This window comes from Heterodontus francisci, chromosome 6, assembly GCF_036365525.1.
Source record: "Heterodontus francisci isolate sHetFra1 chromosome 6, sHetFra1.hap1, whole genome shotgun sequence".
NCBI classification, from domain to species: Eukaryota; Metazoa; Chordata; class Chondrichthyes; order Heterodontiformes; family Heterodontidae; genus Heterodontus; species Heterodontus francisci.
In genome coordinates this window covers 9671683-9696443 of record NC_090376.1, presented here as the reverse complement: position 1 = coordinate 9696443, position 24761 = coordinate 9671683, and the positions used below count along the sequence as shown (strand labels likewise).

At 43.0% G+C, this 24761-nt stretch overlaps 1 protein-coding gene and 1 long non-coding RNA gene across 2 annotated transcripts in view; one reads left to right on the top strand and one right to left on the bottom strand.

Moving 5' to 3' along the window:
* uvrag (UV radiation resistance associated gene) overlaps positions 1 to 24761 on the bottom strand; it is a 381920-nt gene that overhangs the window by 249481 nt on the left and 107678 nt on the right. Inside the window, 2 exon segments of the mRNA XM_068033092.1 lie at positions 10832 to 10958; positions 19336 to 19441. Coding sequence (XP_067889193.1) covers positions 10832 to 10958; positions 19336 to 19441 — 233 coding nt within the window.
* Positions 1254 to 18309, top strand: LOC137371124 (uncharacterized). The gene is made up of 3 exons (XR_010975182.1): positions 1254 to 1557; positions 9488 to 9614; positions 16103 to 18309. It is a non-coding gene; the product is annotated as an uncharacterized lncRNA (long non-coding RNA).

The window sequence follows — 24761 nt, the reverse complement described above, 5'->3', positions numbered from 1 at the left end:
GGACAAAACTTTGCACTTAACTAAACTGAATTTAATGTGTCATATTGCAAATTTTAACTGGGACTTAGTGCAGTTCCGTGGCTGCTTCAGGAGACCCAACAGGTCTGCCTGCACTCCTAATATAACATTTTGTGAATTCAACCAACTTGTAGCAAGTTACTGAAACTGTTATATGTGGATTTAAAAAGGTGCGTTCTGTGACTACCAGTGAGATTGTACTTGGTAGATCTCTTAAGCCCAATGATATGTCCCTAATACTCAGTTTTTTTTTTACTTAAAGTACTTTTTTATGCATTAATCAGGCTTGTCTTGTCTCCTTTATAAAAATTGACTTATGTCCATTCCATACAGGATTTCCACTAACTCCCTCATGATAGCCCAGCCACTGAAGAACATTCAAGAGATTTCTGAGCTAGAGGGCCCCAAATCAGTAGACCATGATTGAAGATATGTTGAAGCCATACATTATCAAGCCAAATCTGAAAACTGCATTCTTCAACCTTGAAAGGCAGCAGGTGACTACGCGAATTCTTTGGTATTAATCCAATAGCTTCCCTTTGCCCCAGAATTCATTTACATATCCTAGGATTCGGTCCTAACTTTGGAAACCTTCCCCACCTACACCTTTTCTCAAGTCAAATCTAAATTACTTTCTTCCTATCTGACTGACTGTGCAGCATTTGGGTAATGCTGATGTCAGGTTCTCATTCCAAATCTTGAAACTCACCTAGCAAGACTCCAATTCTACACTCATTGTTAAATAAAAACAAAAAGCACAATAACAAAAGATTCAGGAATAGGCATCAACATTGCCATCGATATGGATTTTTCTTTAAACTAACTCAATTAAAATACAAAACATTAACCTTCACTTTTTTTTTATTAACATTAACCGACTCCTGCACAAACATCACAATTCTAGGTCCGGCCTTGCTGACAACACAATCTTCACAGGAAACGTAGTAGTTTCTTTGCTGTTGTTACTAACAAGGCTTCTGGGTTTCAGTGAGTCGAGGCAATCGCTCAAATTCAGAAATTTGTGCTTTCCTATAGAGATCTAATAACATTGAGGAAGGTAATGTTGCGATAAACTCTGGGGACATTACAGTTATATTATGCAACCTCAGATTGGAACACAGTTGAAATTTTAGAAACATCTTGATAAAAAGGCATTGCTCAAAAACAAAAAAAAAGTGTAATCTGTACAACATTTGAAAGACAACATCTGCTGTTGCCCCCTCCCCTCAGAGCAGCTGGTTTGCAAAGCTGCATCTAGCCATCAAGTGCTAGCAACTTTGATAGCTATCACTTGTTTCTTTAAATACTCTTAAAATACTAAAAAGTCAAGCCAAAACAGAGATCTCTGATAATTTAAACTGAAGACGTTCTAAAACCAAATTGATTCATTAAAAAGAATGTTTGCAAGTTGTTGATCTGCAGTGGTCGTCGCTGGACGAAAGAGGAATTGAAGCTCGGATGCTGGACATTTTTTCTTCCCTTATGGGACCCTGGAAGGCTGCGAGTGGTCTTTAATCAAAGGACTGTTTATCGGGAAGTGTAAGTCAGCAAGAATACTAATCTTTCTATTTTTAAATGTTGTTTTTTTTTAATCTTAGTAGCGTTTAAAAGTTTAGTTTTTTCTAATAAAACAGTTAACTTAAAGACACTGGTTTGGTTAGCCTCATTTGGGGGTTAAAAGATGGTACAATTTGGCTGGGTCTTTCTTCAATTTGGAAAGCTTAAAATGATGTGTTAGGCGATCTGTGGAGGGATGGGATTGAATTAACAGTGTGCTTCTCCCACCACAATCAGAATCATATATTTTGATTGGGGGCTTTGACTCTTGATCATAACAGAAGCACAAAGGCTGGGAGAGAGGGAAGGGGAGCAAATCTGCAGGGAAATCTCAGAGATATGCAAGAACTAGAGTGGGGATAGTGGGGACTTCAATTATCCAAATATCGATTGGGATAAAGTTAGAGTAAAAGGTAAGAAAGGGGAGGAATTTCTGAAATGTGTTCAGGAGAACTTCCTTAACCAGTATGTTCTCAGCCCAACTAGGAAGGAGGCTTTGCTGGATCTAGTGCTGGGGAATGATGTGAACCAAGTGGGCTAAGTTGACCAAGTGCCCATATGGGGAATACATGTTTAAGAGTGATCATTGTATCACAAGGTTTAGATTAGCAACAGAGAAGAGCAAGTAACAACCATAAGTAGAACTTCTAAATTGGAAGAAGGCTAACTTGAATGGGATGAAAGGGAATCTAACCACAGTAAAATGGAACAAAAGATTGACAGGAAAAATTCTAACAGAACAATGGGCTATCTTTAAAAGGAAGAAATATTTCAGGTACGGGCTAGGTACAATCTAACAAGGAGGAAAGTTAAGGTAACCAAAGCCAGGGCTCCTTGGATGAGGAGGGAAATAGCAAGCATGATTAAACACAAAAAAAAAAGAAGAGGGTGTATGATGCATGTCAGGTGAACTCAAGCAACAACCAGGCCAATTACAATAAATTGAGAGGGGAAGTCAAGAGGAAAATAAGTATGGCAAAAAGGAGAGAATAGAATGACAGTTAACATAAAGGGGAACCCAAAAGTCTTCGACCAGCACGTGAACAGTACGCGATTAGTAAAAGGAGGAGTGGAGCCTATTATGAACCAAGAGGGTGATTAGAATTAGAACATTACAGCGCAGTACAGGCCCTTCGGCCCTCGATGTTGCGCAAACCTGTGAAACCATCTGACCTACAATATTCCATTTTCATCCATATGTCTATCCAATGACCACTTAAATGCCCTTCAAGTTGGCGAGTCTACTACTGCTGCAGGCAGGGCGTTCCACGCCCCTACTACTCTCTGAGTAAAGAAACTACCTCTGACATCTGTCCTATATCTATCACCCCTCAGCTTAAAGCTATGTCCCCTCGTGTTTACCATCACCATCCGAGGAAAAAGACTCTCACTACCCACCCTATCTAACCCTCTGATTATCTTATATGTCTCTATTAAGTCACCTCTCCTCCTCCTTCTCTCCAACGAAAACAACCTCAAGTCCCTCAGCCTTTCCTCGTAAGACCTTTCCTCCATACCAGGCAACATCCTAGTAAATCTCCTCTGCACCCTTTCCATAGCTTCCACATCCTTCCTATAATGCGGTGACCAGAACTGCACGCAATACTCCAGGTGCGGTCTCACCAGAGTTTTGTACAGCTGCAGCATGACCTCGTGGCTCCGAAACTCGATCCCCCTACTAATAAAAGCTAACACACCATATGCCTTCTTAACAGCCCTATTAACATGGGTAGCAACCTTCAGGGATTTATGTACCTGGACACCAAGATCTCTCTGTTCATCTACACTACCAAGAATCTTCCCATTAGCCCAGTACTCTGCATCCCTGTTACTCCTTCCAAAGTGAATCACCTCGCACTTTTCCGCATTAAACTCCATTTGCCATCTCTCAGCCCAGCTCTGCAGCCTACCTATGTCCCTCTGTACCCTACAACATCCTTCGGCACTATCCACAACTCCACCGACCTTCGTGTCATCCGCAAGTTTACTAACCCACCCTTCTACACCCTCTTCCAGGTCATTTATAAAAATGACAAACAGCAGTGGCCCCAAAACAGATCCTTGCGGTACACCACTAGTAACTAAACTCCAGGATGAACATTTACCATCAACCACCACCCTCTGTCTTCTTTCAGCTAGCCAATTTCTGATCCAAAGCTCTAAATCACCTTCAACCCCATACTTCCGTATTTTCTGCAATAGCCTACCGTGGGGAACCTTATCAAACGCCTTACTGAAATCCATATACACCACATCCACTGCTTTACCCTCATCCACCTGTTTGGTCACCTTCTCGAAAAACTCAATAAGGTTTGTGAGGCACGACCTACCCTTCACAAAACCGTGCTGACTATCGCTAATGAACTTATCCTTTTCAAGATGATTATAAATCCTGTCTCTTATAACCTTTTCCAACATTTTACCCACAACCGAAGTAAGGCTCACAGGTCTATAATTACCAGGGCTGTCTCTACTCCCCTTCTTGAACAAGGGGACAACATTTGCTATCCTCCAGTCTTCCAGCACTATTCCTGTCGACAATGACGACATAAAGATCAAGGACAAAGGCTCTGCAATCTCCTCCCAAGCTTCCCAGAGAATCCTAGGATAAATCCCATCTGGCCCAGGGGACTTATCTATTTTCACACTTTCTAAAATTGATAACACCTCCTCCTTGTGAACCTCAATCCCATCTAGCCTAGTAGCCTGAATCTCAGTATTCTCCTCGACAACATTTTCTTTCTCTACTGTAAATACTGACGCAAAATATTCATTTAACACTTCCCCTACCTCCTCTGATTCCACACACAACTTCCCACTACTATCCTTGATTGGCCCTAATCTAACTCTAGTCATTCTTTTATTCCTGATATACCTATAGAAAGCCTTAGGATTTTCCCTGATCCTATCCGCCAATGACTTCTCGTGTCCTCTCCTTGCTCTTCTGAGCTCTCCCTTTAGATCCTTCCTGGCTAGCTTGTAACTCTCAAGCGCCCTAACTGAGCCTTCACGTCTCATCCTAACATAAGCCTTCTTCTTCCTCTTGACAAGCGCTTCAACTTCTTTAGTAAACCACGGCTCCCTCGCTCGACAACTTCCTCCCTGCCTCACAGGTACATACTTATCAAGGACACGCAGTAGCTGCTCCTTGAATAAGCTCCACATTTCGATTGTTCCCATCCCCTGCAGTTTCCTTCCCCATCCTACGCATCCTAAATCTTGCCTAATCGCATCATAATTTCCTTTCCCCCAGCTATAATTTTTGCCCTGTGGTATATACCTGTCCCTGTCCATCGCTAAGGTAAACCTCACCGAATTGTGGTCACTATCACCAAAGTGCTCACCTACATCTAAATCTAACACCTAGCCAGGTTCATTACCCAGTACCAAATCCAATGTGGCATCGCCCCTGGTTGGCCTGTCTAAATACTGTGTCAGAAAACCCTCCTGCACACACTGGACAAAAACTGACCCATCTAAAGTACTCGAACTATAGTATTTCCAGTCGATATTTGGAAAGTTAAAGTCCCCCATAACAACTACCCTGTTACTCTCGCCCCTGTCGAGAATCATCTTCGCTATCCTTTCCTCGACATCTCTGGAACTATTTGGAGGTCTATAAAAGACTCCCAACAGGGTGACCTCACCTCTCCTGTTTCTAACCTCGGCCCATACTACCTCAGTAGACGAGTCCTCAAATGTCCTTTCTGTCGCTGTAATACTCTCCTTGATTAACAATGCCACACCCCCCCCTTTTTTACCATCTTCTCTGTTCTTACTGAAACATCTAAATCCCGGAACCTGCAACATCCATTCCTGCCCCTGCTCTACCCATGTCTCCGAAATGGCCACTACATCGAGATCCCAGGTACCAACCCATGCTGCAAGCTCACCCACCTTATTCCGGATGCTCCTGGCGTTGAAGTAGACACACTTTAAACCAAGTTCTTGCTTGCCAGTGCCCTCTTGCGTCCTTGTAACCTTATCCCTGACCTCACTACTCTCAACATCCTGTACACTGGCACTACAATTTAGGTTCCCATTCCCCTGCTGAATTAGTTTAAACCCCCCCGAAGAGCACTAGCAAATCTCCCCCCCAGGATATTGGTACCCCTCTGGTTCAGGTGAAGACCATCCTGTTTGGAGAGGTCCCACCTACCCCAGAAAGAGCCCCAATTATCCAGGAAACCAAAACCCTCCCTCCTACACCATCCCTGCAGCCACGTGTTCAACTCCTCTCTCTCCCTATTCCTCGCTTCGCTAGCACGTGGCACGGGCAACAACCCAGAGATAACAACTCTGTTTGTTCCCGCTCTAAGCTTCCACCCGAGCTCCCTGAATTTGTGTCTTAAATCCCCATCTCTCTTCCTACCAATGTCGTTGGTGCCTATGTGGACCACGACTTGGGGCTGCTCCCCCTCCCCCTTAAGGATCCCAAAAACACGATCCGAGACATCACGAACACTGGCACCTGGGAGGCAACATACCAACCGTGAGTCTCTCTCGTTCCCACAGAACCTCCTATCTGTTCCCTTAACTATGGAGTCCCCAATGACTAATGCTCTGCTCCTCTTCCCCCTTCCCTTCTGAGCAACAGGGACAGACTCTGTGCCAGATACCTGTACCTCATTGCTTACCCCTGGTAAGTCGTCCCCCGCAACAGTATCCAAAACGGTATACCTGTTGTTGAGGGAAACGGCCACAGGGGATCCCTGCACTGCCTGCTGGTTCCCTCTCCTTTCCCTGACGGTAACCCATCTACCTACTTCTTTTACCTGAGGTGTGACTACCTCCCCATAACTCCTCTCAATAACCCCCTCCGCCTCCCGAATGATCCGAAGTTCATCCAGCTCCAGTTCCCTAACGCGGTTCTTGAGGAGCTGGAGTTGGGTGCACTTCTCCGCAGATGCAGTCAGCAGGGACACTCTTGGCGACCCTTACCTCCCATATTCTGCAGGAGGAACATACAACTGCCTTAACTTCCATTCCCTCTATTCTAAATTCCCAACAAATACTGAAATTGACTTCCCAGCTGTAAGCTCGCTCTCGCACCTTCGCTACTGTCAAGCTGCTTAGAGGCACAAGGTAAGGCTAGACTACTTAATGAGTACTTTTTATCAGTGAGAAAGAGGATGTTGACAAGATATCAGTAGAAGTGGAGATGGTAGAAATAATGGATAGGGTGAAAATTGGTAGGAAGAATTTACTGGAAAGAACAGCTATGCTTCGAGTGGATAAGTCACCTGGTCCAGATGGCTTGCATGGCTGGAAAATGGGATTAGAATAATTAGATGCTTGATGGCCAGCACAGATACGATAGGCCGAAGGGCCTGTTTCTGTGCTGTATAACTATGACTCTATCCCAGGTTGCGAAAGGAAGTGGGAGTGGAGATAGTTGAAGGCCTTGCCATAATCTTCTAATCTTTCCTAAATATGGGGCGGGGACTTGGGTGCCAGAGGATTGGAGAGTGGCAATTGTAACACCCTTCAAGAAAGGGGGTAATGAGATTCCTAGTAACTGCAGGCCAGTCAGTTTAACATCACTGATGGGTAAGGTTTTAGAACAATAATCAGGGGGAAAAAAGCATGTACTTGGAGGGTTTGAGTTAAATAAGGAGAGCCAGTATGGATTTGTAAAAGGCAGATCATGCTTGACCAATTGAATTTTTTGATGAATTAAGAGAGAAGGTTGGTTAAGGGGAAGCAATAAATGCTGTCTATATGGATTTTAAGAAAGCATTTGACAAAGTGCCACATAAAAGACTAATTAACAAAACTGAGGCTCACTGAATAGGAGGATCAGTGTCAGCTTGGATAAAACATTGGCTTAGTTTAGTTCAGAGATACAGCACTGAAACAGGCCCTTCGGGCCACCGAGTCTGTGCCGACCATCAACCACCCATTTATACTAATCCTACACTAATCCCATATTCCTACCACATCCCCACCTGTCCCCATATTTCCCTACCACCTACCTATACTAGGGGCAATTGCTAATGGCCAATTTACCTACCAACCTGCAAGTCTTTTGGCTTGTGGGAGGAAACCGGAGCACCCGGAGAAAACCCACACAGTCACAGGGAGAACTTGCAAACTCCACACAGGCAGTACCCAGAATTGAACCCGGGTCGCTGGAGCTGTGAGGCTGCGGTGCTAACCACTGCGCCGCCCTAAGACTTAATAGGCTTAAGACTTAAACAGTGAGTCGTGGTAAATGGTAGACAGCAGTGTTCCAAGGTGCTTCTTTTCTTTTGGGCCTCCTTATCTCGAGAGACAATGGATACGCGCCTGGAGGTGGTCAGTGGTTTGTGAAGCAGCGCCTGGAGTGGCTATAAAGGCCAATTCTGGAGTGACAGGCTCTTCCACAGGTGCTGCAGAGAAATTTGTTTGTTGGGGCTGTTGCACAGTTGGCTCTCCCCTTGCACCTCTGTCTTTTTTCCTGCCAACTACTAAGTCTCTTCGACTCGCCACAATTTAGCCCTGTCTTTATGGCTGCCCGCCAGCCATAAAGGTGCTAGGGCCACAAAATTATTTGGATATTGAAATACAGATGAAAATTTCAAAATTTGCAGTACCAAACTTGGAAGTGTGTCAGACACTAAGGATGATACCAAATTGACTGCAAGAGGACAATGAGGCTAGCAGAATGAGCAGACAAGTGGCAGATGGAATGCAATGCAGAGAGAAGTGAGGTGCTGCATTTTGGTAGAAGGGACAGGGAGCAGCAATATAGACTAAAGAGTGTGCCTGGACAATCATATGCGTAGATCTTTGAAGGTGGCAGAGCATATTGAGAGTGGTTAGCAAAGCAAATGGGATCTTGGGCTTCATCGAGATACTGAGTAAAAAAGCAGGGAAGCTATACTGAAACTGTATAAAGCTCTGGTTAGGCCCCCAACTGGAGTATTGCGTCCAGTTCTGGTCACCACACTTTGAGGATGAGACTCCTCGAGATGGTGCAAAGATGATTTATCAGAATGAGGTGGGGTTATTCCCCTGGAGCAAAGGAGATTGAGGGGAGATTGTTAGAGGTGTACAAGATTATGACAGGTTTAGATAAGGTAGATAAAGAAAAGCTGTTAACATCCGCTGATGGTACAAGGACTAGGGGATACAGGTTGATGGTTTTGGGCAAGAGATGCAAGGGGACTATGAGGAAGAACTTTTTTTTTTAAACGCAGCAAGCGGCAATGACCTGGAACGCACTGCCTGCGAGGGTGGTGGAAGCAGACAAAATGAATGATGGGCACTTGAGGGAAATAAACTTACAGGGCTACAGGGTAAGAATGGGGGAAATGGGACTGGCTGGATTGCTCGAGAGCCGGCATGGACTTGATGGGCCAAATGGCCGTACGGCTTGGTTATGACAATGAAAGACATTTTGGGCTACAAACATTGGTCATAGATATCTGAATCTCCACATAGTTAATCGGCTGCATTTCAATAGGGGCTTTATAAGAAAAATTAAAACCATACTATCTGTCTGATAACATATCTTGCCATTTGTCTCGTGTTTGCAAAGTGCCCTATGCACCAATGTCGGATTACTCCATTATTCAACTGCTGAAACAGACAATTCTATTCAATGGGAAAGAGTTCTGTTTTGTATAGCGTTCAGCATTTACATTATTTATCTTCCATTAAGTAAAAGCTTCAGTGATGAATATATTAACTGTACATGATTTTGTACTTCAGTAACACTTGCATGATTACTAGTATGCTTTTATTTTCTACTTTAGTATTTGCAGCTTCTCTACTATTCTATCATGAAACACAACTTTTGGCCATGAGTGTGTTACAGGTATCCTACATTGGATTCAAACCAACTGCAATAATCCTACCTCATTCACCTCTCCCTAAACAATTCATTATTCTGCTGTACACTGACTATACAATTTCCTGGTTTTCTCAGGGCAATTTCATCATAATGTTGACGATGAAGAACTGACATCGGAAGCAAAAAAAAATTGATGAGAGCTGCGCGTCTATTTGGACACAGAAGACATCCAGATAAAGAATGAAAATCTTAAGAAACCCAAGTAATGAGGGATTATAAACAGTTGTTGCTCTTCATCCTGTTGAAATGAAGACTCACAGTCCGCTACCCCCAATGCATTGACTTTAGGGCCTCAAAACAGTGAAACTCCTTTACACACACCTCCCTTCTTGAAACTCAAGCTCTTAGTCACAAAGTCACTACTGCTGTTTAGCTTATTTTCTCTCCTACTCTTCAAATTTGGTGGCCCTCAATTTTTAAAAAAACTCAGCTTAATGCGCAGTAGAAACCTTTGCCAAGCTGACCATGTATTAAGAATCGCTAAGTATTGACAGCTGCTATGAACACGAGTTTAAGACAACTCACTGCTGAATTTCACATATTTCCACTAAATATCTATTTTTAATAGCTAAATTAATAGCCATGAGTCACACACCAAGGGATTTGGCTGTTAACCAATCCGAGTAAACGTGGGATTTCAACAATTTTCTTCAAATTGCTAATGATCAATCAGCTACGGACAAACTCCCTTGACATCCTTGCCCATTTCAACTAAAACTGGTTAATAGGCACTTTACGCAGAGTGCTTGGGCATGTAGTTATGAGTGATAGCACTGTAGCAAAAGGAAAACACCTTCAAATGTGGGGCATTTCTCCTGCGTACAGACATGGTTTACAGTGATTTTCCCAGGAAGCTATAAAGAATCTTCAGTTTAAACCATCAAGAAATCAAAGCTTGAGGGTGAAGCATCAGTACCCAAACTGGTTCTGCACAAGTAATATACTTTGCGTTGAAGTCTATGTGAGAGAAACAGCTAAACAGCAATTGCATTATATTTGGTTAGATCCCTGAAACAAAGACCTATTCTGAACATATACGAAATGAGAATGAATCCACCAATTCTCAACCAAGCACTGGGGCACCAACACCTCCAGGACTACCTCTATTTCAAAACAAATAACATAACAAAGTCTGCATGTTATCTCTGCTACACTACACTATTACTTATTATTTGACAACTCAAAAGTAGACTTGTTCTAATAACTTTACTACCATCGATCGGCCAGAGTTATGGTCTTATTCAAAAAAAATCCAAATATCTAGAACAAATGTTTGATGTATATTTTTAATTATACATAAAGAATCAATCCCTATAAAAGCACCTCAAAGACTTGCGCTGTCTTTACCACACATCAAAACAAGCAGAATTACAACTGTCAATATTCAAAAAGAGGTACTTAAGCAGAGTGTATTCTCACCTTTGCCCTGGAATGCAATTCGCTCCTTCTGCAACACTTCCAGTTCTCGTCCCAGTGCCTTCTCCTGTCTCTCCAGTTCACTCCGAAGCACTAAGATCTTTAGCTGCAAACGCTCCCTTTCTTTTTTCTAATAGTAAAAGGACAATGAAAACGTTTTAGTTTAGTTTAGTTTAAAGAGATACAGCACTGAAACAGGCCCTTCGGCCCACCGAGTCTGTGCCGACCATCAACCACCCATTTATACTAATCCTACACTAATCCCATATTCCTACCACATCCCCACCTGTCCCTATATTTCCCTACCACCTACCTATACTAGGGGCAATTTATAATGGCCAATTAACCTATCAACCTGCAAGTCTTTGGCATGTGGGAGGAAACCGGAGCACCCGGAGGAAACCCACGCAGACACAGGGAGAACTTGCAAACTCCACACAGGCAGTACCCAGAATTGAACCCGGGTCGCTGGAGCTGTGAGGCTGCAGTGCTAACCACTGTGCCACTGTACCTCCAATTGTTGCCAACTTTCATTCAATAACCTCTCCCACCAACCTACAACACAGCTGGCCTGTGAAGTTGCATTTGGAGATCATAGTTCTTTGGCTCCATAGCTAATGGTGCCATTATTGGGTGTTCCAACATGCCGACACAACCACCAGACGTGCCAGTTTCCAAGCATAGAAGGGTCTCAGTTTTAACTGTTTTTGTTGTAGACTGGTGCAAAGTAGAGGGGAGATTTTAAAAGTCATCCTCAGATATTCAGTTACCTTCTAGTGGATAGTTCAAGAGTAGCATTGACAAGAAGGTGTCTTTTTTTAAAAAATTCATTCATGGAACGTGGGCATCACTTGCTAGGACAGCATTTATTGCCCATCCCTAATTGCCCTCAAGAAGGTGGTGGTGAGCCGCCTTCTTGAACCGCAGTAGTCCATGTGGGGTAGGTACACAAAGTGCTGTTAGGGAGTTCCAGGATTTTGACCCAGCGACAGTGAAGGAATGGTGATATAGTTCCAGGTCAGGATGGTGTGTAGCTTGGAGGGGAACTTGCAGATGGTGGTGTTCAGGTTTGGCACCCATCAACTCAAGGAACATGGCCCACTTTAAACAAAACAAGCCAATTTTCAGCCAAGATCTTCTTGAAAATCAGTTGCTTGACAAGAACTGTTTAGTTATAGCTTAAAAAAAAACATTTGTTCAAATCTGAAAAAAGGTTTTTATGATGTACAGAAGACATTCTCCTAGAATTTTCCTGGGGGTTCTCCTGATCTCCCATCTTAATTTATCAGAAGACTGGTGGGTACACTGGAGAAATGGATAAAAACCTCTATTACTCTCGGGAACGGCGGTGGGGTGGAGTGGGTTGCGGGGGAAAACAGGGAAGGGGGAGAATTCTCCCAAAGATATGGCAGAAGACCATGGGCATTTTTTCCCCATTTTGTATACAACTATTCTAAAACAAATTTTCTCTTAAATTCATTTTGGGATACACGTGCCACTGGCAAAGGCTGCATTTTAATATATGTATTCAAATACCCTATACTACAGGCTATTCTTCCCTTCTACATGGCCAGTCTGATTAAATCAAGATTCAGAATCATCAAATGCATTTTTGCATTTGAAGTGTACTTATGACAACATCACACCTAGTTGGAGATCAGATGGAATATTTGACGATGGAGTCAGATAGCACTAGCATCACGAGCTGGTGAAAATCGAATACTACTCTTGGCCCTCTCAAAAAAAAACTGACAAGGGTCAACAATGTTCGTGCTGTCTGCTGAATTATGGAGTTAGCTAGATAACTTGCATTATTTCACATGCAACAAGATGCCTCAAAGCACTTCACACTGGGAGGAAAAACAGTGGAAAGTGAAAAGGAAAAAGGTGCAGGGGATTTGGGGGAGGGAGAAATCAAAAGGCACAAAAGCCAGACAATAGTTGTTGAGTTTTTTTTTAAGCAGCGAAGGCGATATTTAAGGACATTGAGATTAGGCCAGAGAATTCTGAAGGGCAGGGGGCAGTGGCTGAATGAGTGGTCACCAATAACGAAGCAGAGGACAAAGTGAAAGGCAATTTTAGAAAAGCAGGATCGGATGAAGTCAGAGGTATCTAAAATGTGAAAAAACTTTTAACTCCATAGAGAAAGGGGCTCTTGGAGAGGTTGGGGCTAGTCACCAACACCATTTACGGGCAGCAAGTGCAGAACACTGAAGAGCAATATTGTAGTTGATGAACAAAACACAAGGGCGGCACAGTGGTTAGCATCGCAGCCTCACAGCTCCAGGGACCTGGGTTCGATTCTGGGTACTGCCTGTGCGGAGTTTGCAAGTTTTCCCTGTGACCGCGTGGGTTTTCGCCGGGTGCGCCGGTTTCCTCCCACAGCCAAAGACTTGCAGATGATAGGTAAATTGGCCATTGTAAATTGGCCATTGTAAATTGCCCCTAGTGTAGGTAGGTGGTAGGGAATATGGGATTACTGTAGGGTTAGTATAAATGGGTGGTTGTTGGTCAGCACAGACTCAGTATGCCGAAGGGCCGGTTTCAGTACTGTATCTCTAAATAAATAAAACAGCCACCAGTGCAGCCACACGGTCTGAAAATATTGAAGATTTCACAAAACAGGTTAAAAAATTAAGGCTTCAAAAGACAATCCTTTGAAAAAGTGTGTAATTATCCGTGTGGTTAATCATCTTAAAAGCCACCACAAAATTGTAAATCATAATGCAAAAAATTCTTTCCCTTCCTCAGAATATTCCATCTGCACATTATTTTAAAACATATTCTAAAAAGGTACAAAGACCAAATGGAAATTCAAATGAATGAGAACTTTTCACTCATTACTGTAAGGCATCTCCAGTCCAGATCGCGCGTTTCCGCAGCTTAAGTTAACAGTGCTGTCCATCACAACTTACCACTGAGGTGCTACAAAACTGTCTGCAGCAGTTTATTCTTTAAAAAAAGTGATGACCGAATTTGACAGCAGAGTTTTGTTTTCACAGATGTCTACATTTAACCAAAAATAGCAAATGGTCATGAAAACGGAATGAGAGGTTGAAAATTGCTGCAGTTCTGAATAACTGCAGCTGTAACCTCGGCTGGAAAGGACGCCATAGATTTATACATTTGGACAGAAAGCTGAGAGATAAATGGTCATAACGTAATCAACTACATGACATGTCTAGGCAATGAGTCTTTTAAACTACTGCCCCCAGACAGAATCCAGTACAGACTAAAAGCTCTCCGGATTGAGTTGGGCGTTTCTATACTAGAAAGCTGCTATATGCAAAATGATGGATATATTCCAGCGCAGATATGACTTCTACAAATAGCACCAAGAAATAACACCAGCACCGGAAACAATTAGAAAATGGTCAGGTAAATTAGTTCACTGAAAATACAAGACACTACTTCTCGTATTGAGTTTCCAGAAAATGTACATTCTGTACGGCAAGATGTTTACTCAAAACTGAGTGCAATTTTATTTTTTACATGAATTTTGCCATCGTGATGGATGGCAGCAGTGGGAATTGGACCAGTGGGTTCAGTGATTTAGTGCCAATGCTCAATCTTTTTTTTTTAATAGCATAGATTAGATGGAGTAAAGCGCCCTCTGCCTTCTCCATTAAAGCACCCTATCCACAACCCCAAAACAGCAACCCCAGTGTGCCACATTACACTTCCCATGCCAGCTACTTAGCAACCCGAGTAAAATTGCCAGGCTTAATTAGTGCTGAATGAGGACCAATGAATTAAGCTTCCTCAAACTCTCTCGTCCAGTACCTCCTTCTCAACCAGTTTCTTCAACTAGGTCAACACTATTCACTACTCGTCCTGAATTCAAGAAACTTTGAATGAAGGGATGACTTTTTACAAATCTGCTTTTTTGCCTTTGGCTCTCTGCCCTCCGACGCCATTGGCAGGCTATCAGGAGGGAGGAAGAAGCAACTGAAAGTCACTTCAGTTTCTCAACACAAGTCTATACAGGATTAGTAGCTCAATATATGGTGAGCTACAAGCATTTACCCATGTACTGGTACTCTGAAGCATGCTGTGGTGCTCCACCATTTCTCAAGCAAATTATAATTTGACAGAATAGCTTTTTTTTAAAAAAAAAGGCAAGTGTTAAGAAGACTTTCTTTCTAAACGAACGCATCTAGAGTATGCTCCATGTTTAGATTAAATTACTCCATTTGTAGAATTAACCTCTGCGGGCCATTAAGCCTGCCAACTACGAGTGTGACTGCGGTCTGAAGTAGTTCGTTTAGGTTCACTAGACCGATTCCTGGAATGAAAGGACTGTTCTTTGTGGAAAGATCGAGCAAAATGGGTCAATATTCTCTGAAGTTTAGAAGAATGAGAGAAGAAAGTGACTGTTTGGATCTTGGCTGGAGTCAGGATCAGGCTGGGCTATGATGTCCTGATGGTCAAATAACTTGTGGACAATTGCTGTTTGGGTACACCCTGAGGAATGGGCACATTGAATTGCTTGAAAGGCTGGCACTGTACCCTGGAGAAGCTGATTTGGCACCTTGCCTGACCGTGCCCCATGGAACTTTCCTTCCACTGTTTATTTTTTTCCTTCACCAACTCTTTTTGCCCCCCCTCCCACGCACTGCTCGCCTTTATCCCAGTTGAAAGTGGTGCCATAAAATAAATATGCCCCACATGTGCCTGGCACCACTCACCAACAGATGCACCCTTTAAACTGACCAATCAAAACAGTCCAAACATACAAAAACTGCATATTATAGACTATCAAACATGTGGAGTTAGGATCATGTTGGTCCTGATCCAATATATTTTTAGTCCATTCTGTGCTCCAGCTGAGGGGTGTTTATGCTGGGAATATCCTCCACTATACTGGGCGTCTCGGGAGAGACCAAGGCTAAGGGAGTAAACCCTAACAGAAAATCCGGAGCGGAACCCCGTAGGCGGTCATGTGTCACCTTTGGCATGTTTCCGGCAGTTCCTGCAGCCATACTGGTGCCAAACGTCGTGTCCTGCACTCCTTTGGACCCCACCAGAAAGGCCGAGAGGGTGGTTTTGACGACTGGGCAACTCTCAACCTCCATAAATTTGCCCAGGCATGCGCCATGGAGAGGTCACTCCACTGACCACCTCCAGGCGCGTATCCATTGTCTCTCGAGATAAGGAGGCCCAAAAGAAAAGAAAGAAAAGATCTGTAACCTGTCGTCTGAAACGTTAACTGTTTTTCTCTTCACAGTTGCTGCCAGATCTGCTATTTCCAACATTTTCTGTCTTTTATTCCAGATATCCAGCATCTGCAGTATTTTGCTCTTCGATGAGAGAGAAAAAGAGCTGCTCGTGCACACCAGCTGTCCTGCCCGATCTGGACCAATACTGGCTACTTGTCACAGCCATATGTTTTTGCTGTATAAATAGCATGTTATATGTAGTCTTAAACTCTGATTAAACTAAACATACTCACCACATTGGTTCAGTCAATCCTGACTGATCAGATAATTGATAACTAATTGTGCTTACATTAGCATGTCAATATAGCCGCCTTAATTTGTATTTTAGCTCTTCTATTCTACCTGCAAGATGATTCCAGGTATTAAATGACAATTTTTAAAAATATTTATTCGTTCATGGGATGTGGACGTCGCTGGATAGGCCTGCATTTATCGCCCTTGAGAAGGTGGTAGTCAGTTGCCACCTTAAACCACTGCAGTTCTTGGTGTAGGTACACCCACAGTGCTGTGAGGGAATTACAGGATTTTGAACCAGCGACAGTGCAGGAATGGCAATATAGTTACAAGTTAGAATGGTGTGCGGCATGGATGCGAATTTGCAGATGGTGCTGTTCGCATGCATCTGCTGCCCCTGTCCTTCTAGGTGATTGAGGTTGTGGGTTTAGAAGGTACTAAGGGGCCTTAGTGAGTTGCTGCAGTGCATCTTGTCGATGGGACACACTGCTGCCATTGTGCGTTGGTGGTGGAGGGAGTAAATGTTGAAGGATGGTGTGCTTGTCAAGCAGGCTGCTTTGTCCTGGATGGTGTTGAGCTTCTTGAGTGTTGTTGGAGCTGCACCCATCCAGGTAAGTGGAGAGTATTCCACCACACTCCTAACTTATTGCCTTGTAGATGGTGGACAGGCACTGGGGAGTCAGGTGGTGAGTTACTCGCCACAGAATTCCCAGCCGCTGACTTGCTCTTGTAGCCACAGCATTTATGTGGCTGGTCCAGTTCAGTTTCTGGTCAATTGTAACCCCCAGGATGTTGACAGTGGGGGATTCAGCGATGGTAATGCCATTGAATATTATGGGGAAACAGTAAGATTCTCTCGTTTGAGATGGTCATTGCCTTGCACTTGGCAATATGATGAACTGCCTGACATCAGTCCTGAGCTTTACATTAACCAATACACCGAGAGCCCCGTTATCCTCCAGTTGTGGTTTAACTTAGCTGTTACAAAACATTTTCTGCACCTCTGCCAAGTCCCTAATTATTCATTCCCAGATGACTAATGCATTTCCACTTGCCAGTCTGACACCATTTATTAGCTCCCTATTTACTTCTAATGTGTAACATGACGTAATAATTGAATTTAATCTGCCACAATTCTATTCGTTGAGCTAGCACTGGTTTCCCATTGATCTACAGCCATTTGCTTCCCAAGAGCCAAGGCCCAGATGACAGCTGTCAGAGGAAGCACTCAACTCGCTGCAAACGTTCAGTGTCAATGGCTTTGCCAGCCCTTTTTGGTCCTTATCCCATCTTTTGGATCGTCCCACTATTATCTTTTCTTTTTGCTGAACCTTAATAGCTAGTGATTTGATGTTGCCCCATATTACTAGCCGTGATTAAACTTTATTCAACACAAGTGAGACATGAAATTACAGCATCTGAGCAGTAGCTTACAAGGTATAATTGAGATTTATATTTATGCCTTGGGTAAAAGTCATGTTAACAAGTGGCTGCATCCCCTGCTCCAAACCCCTGGCTCGTCCTCAGTGTCTTGGTAGCACCCCCAGCCTGTCCCGAGTGTCTCAAAGTCTTCTGCCCCTTGCATCTGTTTGGATGCCATTTTTATACCCCCTTTTCAAATACAAAAACACAAAATTTCACAAGAGCAATCACTGACAAAAGACAACACCTTATTGCCCAATTATAGGTACAGCATGTACACAAGGCTCTTGTGCAGGTTTTAGTCAATAACCCAGCATCACCTGCTTGTCACACTAAAGCTGTTATCAGTGCAGCCGTGGCAATACAAACAGACATCTTTATCAATATAGACATGCAGTGTCTTTGACTGCCTAACGATTCCGGTAAAGGCAGCACCCCCACCGCTGTCTTGAACGAGGACACCAGTCCTCCCTTCCTGCTTTTCGCTTTTCATTTCAAGAGCTGCCCCGCTCACGGATGGAACAGCAATGAAATATAAATGAACTGGAGGAATTATGAAGTAAAAATTCACTGTTGAACTCAGCTACAAGAAAATGGATACTTGGCTACCCAGCAACATGGAGGGTGGGAGGGTGGGGGGGGGAGGGGGGGGGGGGGGAGATCAGGTGATCCCCTCCTGTACTGTCAATCAATATGTTGTCCGTTGAAAACGATACCATTATTCATATCTGGCTACCCTCTACTCTATCTTTTCTTGTGTGTGTGAGTGGGTGAAGTTGCAAACATTTACAGGTGCTGTTTTAATAGTTGTCTTTCCTTTTAACCCTATGAGACAACCTGTTGTTTGTCTGTTTATTTGATCCTTAGATACTCAGGGACTAAAATACTACTTTTACAACACTGTGGTCGGTTGAGAGCAGTAAAGCAGGAGCCACTCACCATTTCCCACCTGTCCATAACTCTGTCTAGTCGACGTTCCCATGGAACAAAGCTGCATCTGTTTGCTGTTCTTTACTTAGTCTGTTCTTTTAATTTAAAAACCCACATTACCCACTACTTTCAACTGTTGCACTACTTTTGCAACCCCAATCTAACGTTGTGCACCTGTGAGGCATAACAGTCTTTTCAGGTCATACCTAAGGCAAAGCATTTAGAATTATATGGATATTCCTTACACGGTAGCAGTATTCCAACATATTTTCTAACTAAGCACTTATCCAAATAAGCAACTAGAGACTATACTAGAGAACCTCGACAAATTCTAACCCACTCCATAAACATGGGAAACACCACACGCTTTCACCAATGCCACAATATTTCTGGCTTCTCAGAAATATGTATGGACTCCTCGTCTATGGAAAAGGATTTGACCTCCATTTGAGACCACCCAGTCTGATTTTGCCTCTTCCAAGCTCAGGTACACAAGGATCAATATTAGTGTCCATTGCTAATTCAGCAGACAAGGGATGGACAGATTTTTTTGGCATGGGGTTCTCAGCAGTGCACCATGTGCCCACGATGCTATCAGGAGAGCATATGATACCGGCACAGGTTTTCTGCTCACATATTAAAAGTTTTCACAATTCTTTAACTTCCAAAATGGATATTTAAGACATACAATATTGGTCTTACCAATTTTGTAGTTGATGCAGTTAGTCTCAATTTCTCCTCTATTTCCTTGCCTACTTTCTGAACGGTTACCTGAGTCTGTTTTATTGCACGTTGAGCAGTATGAAGCCTGTAAAATGAGAATTTAAAAATAAAAATCAAATTTAATTCATCCATTCGCAACATTCATTTATCAGAATGACAGGAAGTCCCGCGCTTTGGCATTCATCTCCTTCAGAATCCTTCAGATTCACTTGCAATGAACCCTGATGGTATTTTCAGGATAGTTTGAAGACTGCTCAATTAATCCACAATGCACCTAAAAAGGGAGAAACACTACTTTGTCAAGTTATTTGTGAGAAAGATAAAACTATTTTGGGAAGGGTGAGGGGGGGGGGGGGGGGGGGGAGAACAAGGAAGGGAAAGGAACAAAAGGGATAACAACAAATCGGCAGCCACTTTGGGAAGGTGGTAGTTTAGTGGTTGTTAGAGAAATTTCCAAGCCTGCTTGTGAAGAAAACACTGAGACTAGGATGCTTTGGTGGAGATTGTTTTCCAGAGCTTACTTCTGCTCTCAAAACAACACCGCCAGCCAGTGTTGGCTGGCTTGTCTTTAAATATACACATTTGAATACAATTAATTAACACCCAACACCTGTTCACCCTATTCTCAAACTACCAGGTATTTATCATCTATTAACAGAACTGCAGTCCTGCCACGATCAGCCGTGAATGGTGGTAGATAATTAAACAACTAACAGGAAGATGTGGCTCCACAAATCTCCCCATCCTCAATGATGGGGGAGACCAGCACCTCAGTGTAAAAGATAAGGCTGAAGCATTTGCAACAGTCTTCAACCAGAAGGGCCGAGTGGATGATCCATCTCTGCCTCCTACTGAGGTGCCCAGCATTACAGATGCCAGACTTCAGCCAATTCAATTCACTCCGCGTGACAGCAAGAAACGACTGAAGACACTGAATACTGCAAAGGCTATGGGCCTTGACAATATTCCGGCAATAGTACTGAAAATGTGTACTCCAGAGCTTGCCGCGCCCCTAGCCAAGCTGTTCCAGTACAGCTACAACACTGGCATCTACCCAGCAATGTGGAAAATTTTCCAGGTACATCTCATACACAAAAGCAGGACAAGTCTAACCCGGCCAATTACTGTCCCATCAATCTACTCTTAATCATGAGTAAAGTGATGGAAGGTGTCAGTGCAATCAAGTGGCACTTGCTTCGCAATAACCTGTTCAGTGATGCTCAGTTTGGGTTCCGCCAGGGCCACTCAGCTCCAGACCTCATTACAGCCTGGGTTCAAACTTGGACAAAAGAGCTGAACTCAGGAAGTGAGGGGAGTGACTGCCTTTGACATCAAGGCAGCATTTTACCAAAAATGGCATCAAGGAGCCCTAGCAAAACTGGAGTCAATGGGAAGCAGGGGGAAAACTCTCCGCTGGTTGAAGTCAGACCTAGCACAAAGCATGATGATTGTGGTTGTTGGAGGTCAATCATCTCAGCTCCAGGACATCACTGCAAGAGTTCCTCAGGGTAGTATCCTAGGCCCAACCATCTTCAGCTGCTTCATCAATGACCTTCCTTCAATCATAAGGTCAGATGTGGGGATGTTCGCTGATGATTGCACAATGTTCAGCACCATTCGTGACTCCTCAAATACTGAAGCAGTCCGTGTAGAAATGCAGCAAGACCTGGACCATATCCAGGCTTGGGCTGATAAGTGGCAAGTAACATTCGTGCCACACAAGTGCCAGGCAATGACCATCTCCAACAAGAGAGAATCTAACCATCTCCCCTTGACATTCAACGGCATTACCATCGCTGAATCCCCCACTATCAACATCCTAGGGGCTACCATTGACCAGAAACTGAACTGGAGTAGCCATATAAATACCATGGCTACAAGAGCAGGTCAGAGGCTAGGAATACTGCAGCGAGTAACCCACCTCCTAACTCCCCAAAGCCTGTCCACCAGCTACAAGGCACAAGTCAGGAGTGTCAGCAGCAGCTCACCACCACCTTCTCAAGGGCAATTAGGGATGGGCAATAAATGCTGGCTTGGCCAGCGACACCACATCCCATGAATGAATAAAGAAAATGTTCAGACCCAAACAGATTCCCCCTTTTTTCGTTATTTTATTTTTTATATATAATTTAATGACACATTTTTCTTTACATTATTTATTACCTTTCAACAGCACCAGCCATTAACATGCTGTATATTCCCCCATTTAAAAAATACTTAAGAAAAAGCGATCTTATCATAAAACAATTTCCACATTTTCCTAACTTCTAACACAGGACTGCCCTCTTCGAGGACATCCACCAATTTTTTCGAACAAGCACCTCTCTTGGTAAAACAATCCGACAACTGATGACTTGCATCAACTAAATTTCTTTTCGTTCCAACTTTTCTTTTACACTCGCGAGATCAATCCTCAAACTCTTTTCTGCGACATTTTTTGCCGAATGCACATTGTCCCAGAGAGAATGGTCATCTATGTAGTATTCTATAGGAAAATTTTTCTCCGATTGCCCCTTTTACAAGAGTTCCTTTAAAAGACTCGATATATATATACCCATACCTATTGCTTCTCTCAGTGAAAGTGCCACAGCAGCTAAGGTGCTTTTAACTATCCTCTTTATTTTCTTAGATTCCCAGACTAATGGACAACAATCATTTCGACCCACCAAAATATAATGAACCCTGCTGCGCTCGACTAACCATCACGAAGATTAGTGTGTGAGGCGTCACTGAAAACGACCAATTTCATTTCTTCTTAGTCACCCAATGATGGAAACTTGAGTGTACATTTGTCAAAACTCAATTTCTTCAAAGTCTTATTTGCTTTCAGCACTTCCCCAACAATAGCATGTTTCAGCATGATGCTCAATTCTAATACAACATAGCAAGCATCCAGCCGAGCTTGTGTGCACACTTCAACTGCCTGATTAAGGTCCTTAGCGAGTCTACTTTTTCTTTGATTGCAGAGTTTTCCTTTTGAGAGGATCTGGCCCGATTTATTGGGATCCTATTAACATTCTCTAGGAAAGACTGTTGATGTAGAGTTACCCCAACTTAGTCTGCCTAATATTTGACCCTATATATTCAAAAGTTCCAGAAGCCTGACTTCCAATTTTAAGTTGCTGCAGAACTTCAACAACCACAGATTTCTCAAATGCCTGAGATCCTCCCCACAAAAAATCATCCAAATTCAATAAGAAAATGCCTGCTAGTTTTCCTTCATTCAACCAATAAAACATTGCCAGATCCACCTTTAGTTGAATACAACCAACTTTCAGTAGGACGGACCCAACTGAAAAATACCACACTCTGGATGCATCATTTAGTCCATAAACACACTTGTTTAGCTTCCATAATTTCCCTTCTTTATCTCCAGCTTCTTTTGGTGGTTAGCTAAAACAGTTAAAGATAGCATCAAACTTAGAGCAAAAGCCTATAATTGTGCAAAGATGGAAGGCAGGTCAGAAGATTGGACAGAATATAAAGAACAGCAAAGAATGACTAAAAGATTGATAAGGAAGGTAAAATTAGAGTACGAGAGAAAGCTAGCTAGAAATATAAAGACAGATAGTAAGAGTTTCTACAGATATTTAAACAAGAAAAGTTGACAAAGTGAGCGTTGGTCATATAGAAAGGGAGTCTGGGGAATTAATAATGGACAATGAGATGGCAGATGAATTGAACAGATATTTTGCATTGGTTTTCACTATTGAGGATACAAGTAACATTGCAGTATTAGCTCGAAGTCAGGAAATGGGAGGGAAAAGGAAGGGAGGGAGGAGGAACTCAAGAAAATTACAACCACCAAGGAAGTGGTACTGAACAAATTGTTGGAGCTGCAGGCTGACAAGTCCCCAGCTCCTGATGAACTTCATCCAAGGGTGTTAAAAGTAGTGGCCAGTGGGATAGTTGAGGCATTAGTTTTAATTTTCCAAAATTCCCTAGATTCGGGGAAGCTTCAGTTCGATTGAAAAATAGCGAATTTAACTCTTTTACTCAAAAAGGGAGGGAGACAGAAAGCAGGAAACTACAGACCAGTTAGCTTATCGGTCTTGGGAAAATGTTAGAAGCCATTAGTAAAAATGTTTTAGCAGGGCATTTCGAAAAATTCAAGGTAATCAGGCAGAGTCAACATGGTTTTGTGAAAGGCAAATTATGTTTAACCAATTTACTGGAGTTCTTTGAGGGAGTTACATGTGCTATGGATAAAGGGGAACCGGTAGATGTATTGTACTTAGATTTCCAGGAGGCATTTGATAAGGTGCATTTGATAAAAGCTCATGGTGTAGGGGGTAACATATTGGCATGGATAGAAGATTGGCTAGCTAACAGGAAACAGAGAGTAGGCATAAATGGGTCATTTTCCGGTTGGCAAGATTTAACGAGTGGTCTGCCACAGGGATCTGTGCTGGGGCCTCAACTTTTTCCAATTTATATAAATGACTTAGATGAAGGGACCAAAGGTATGGTTGCTAAATTTGCCGATAACACAGATAGTAGGAAAATAACTTTTGAAGAGGACATAAGGGAGGAGCTAAAAGGGCTATAGATAGGTTAAGTGAGTGGGCAAAGACCTGGCAAATGGAATGTAATGTGGGAAAGTGAGAAACTGTCCACTTTGGCAGGAAGAATAAAAAAGCATATTATCTAAATGGTGAGAGATTGCAGAGCGATCTGGGATCCCAGTGCATGAATCGCAAAAGGTTAGTATGCAGGTACAGGAAATAATTAGGAAAGCTGATCGAATGTTATCGTTTATTGTGAAGGGAATTGAATACAAAAGTAGGGAGGTTATGCTTCAGCTATACAGGGCATTGGTGAGACCACATCTGGAGTACTGTGTATAGTACTGGTCTCCTTATTTAAGGAAGGATGTAAATGCGTTGGAGGAAGTAAAGAGAAGGTTTACTAGACTAGTACCTGGAATGGGTGGGCTGGCTTACGAGGAAAGATTGGACAGGCTGGGTTTGTATCCGCTGGAATTTAGAAGAGTAAGAGGCGACTTGATTGAAACATGTAAGATCCTGAGGATCTTGACAGGGTGAATGTGGAAAGGATGTTTTTCCCCTTGTGGGAGAATTTGGAACTAGGGGTCACTTTAAAAATAAGGGGTGGCCCATTTAAAACAGAGATGAGGAAAAAAATTTTCTCTGAAGGTCGTGAGTCTTTGGAATTCTCTTCCTCTAAAGTCGGTGGAAGCAGAGTCTTTGAATATTTTTTAAGGCAGAGGAAGAGAGATTCTGGATAAGCAAGGGAGTGGAAGGTTATCGGGGGTGGGTGGACATGTGGAGTAACCAGTTCAGCCATGAACTTATTGAATGGCGAAGCAGGCTCAAAGAGCCGAGTGGCCTACTCCTGCTCCTAATTCATATGTTCTTTAAAAATACTTCCCTTTCAAATTTCTC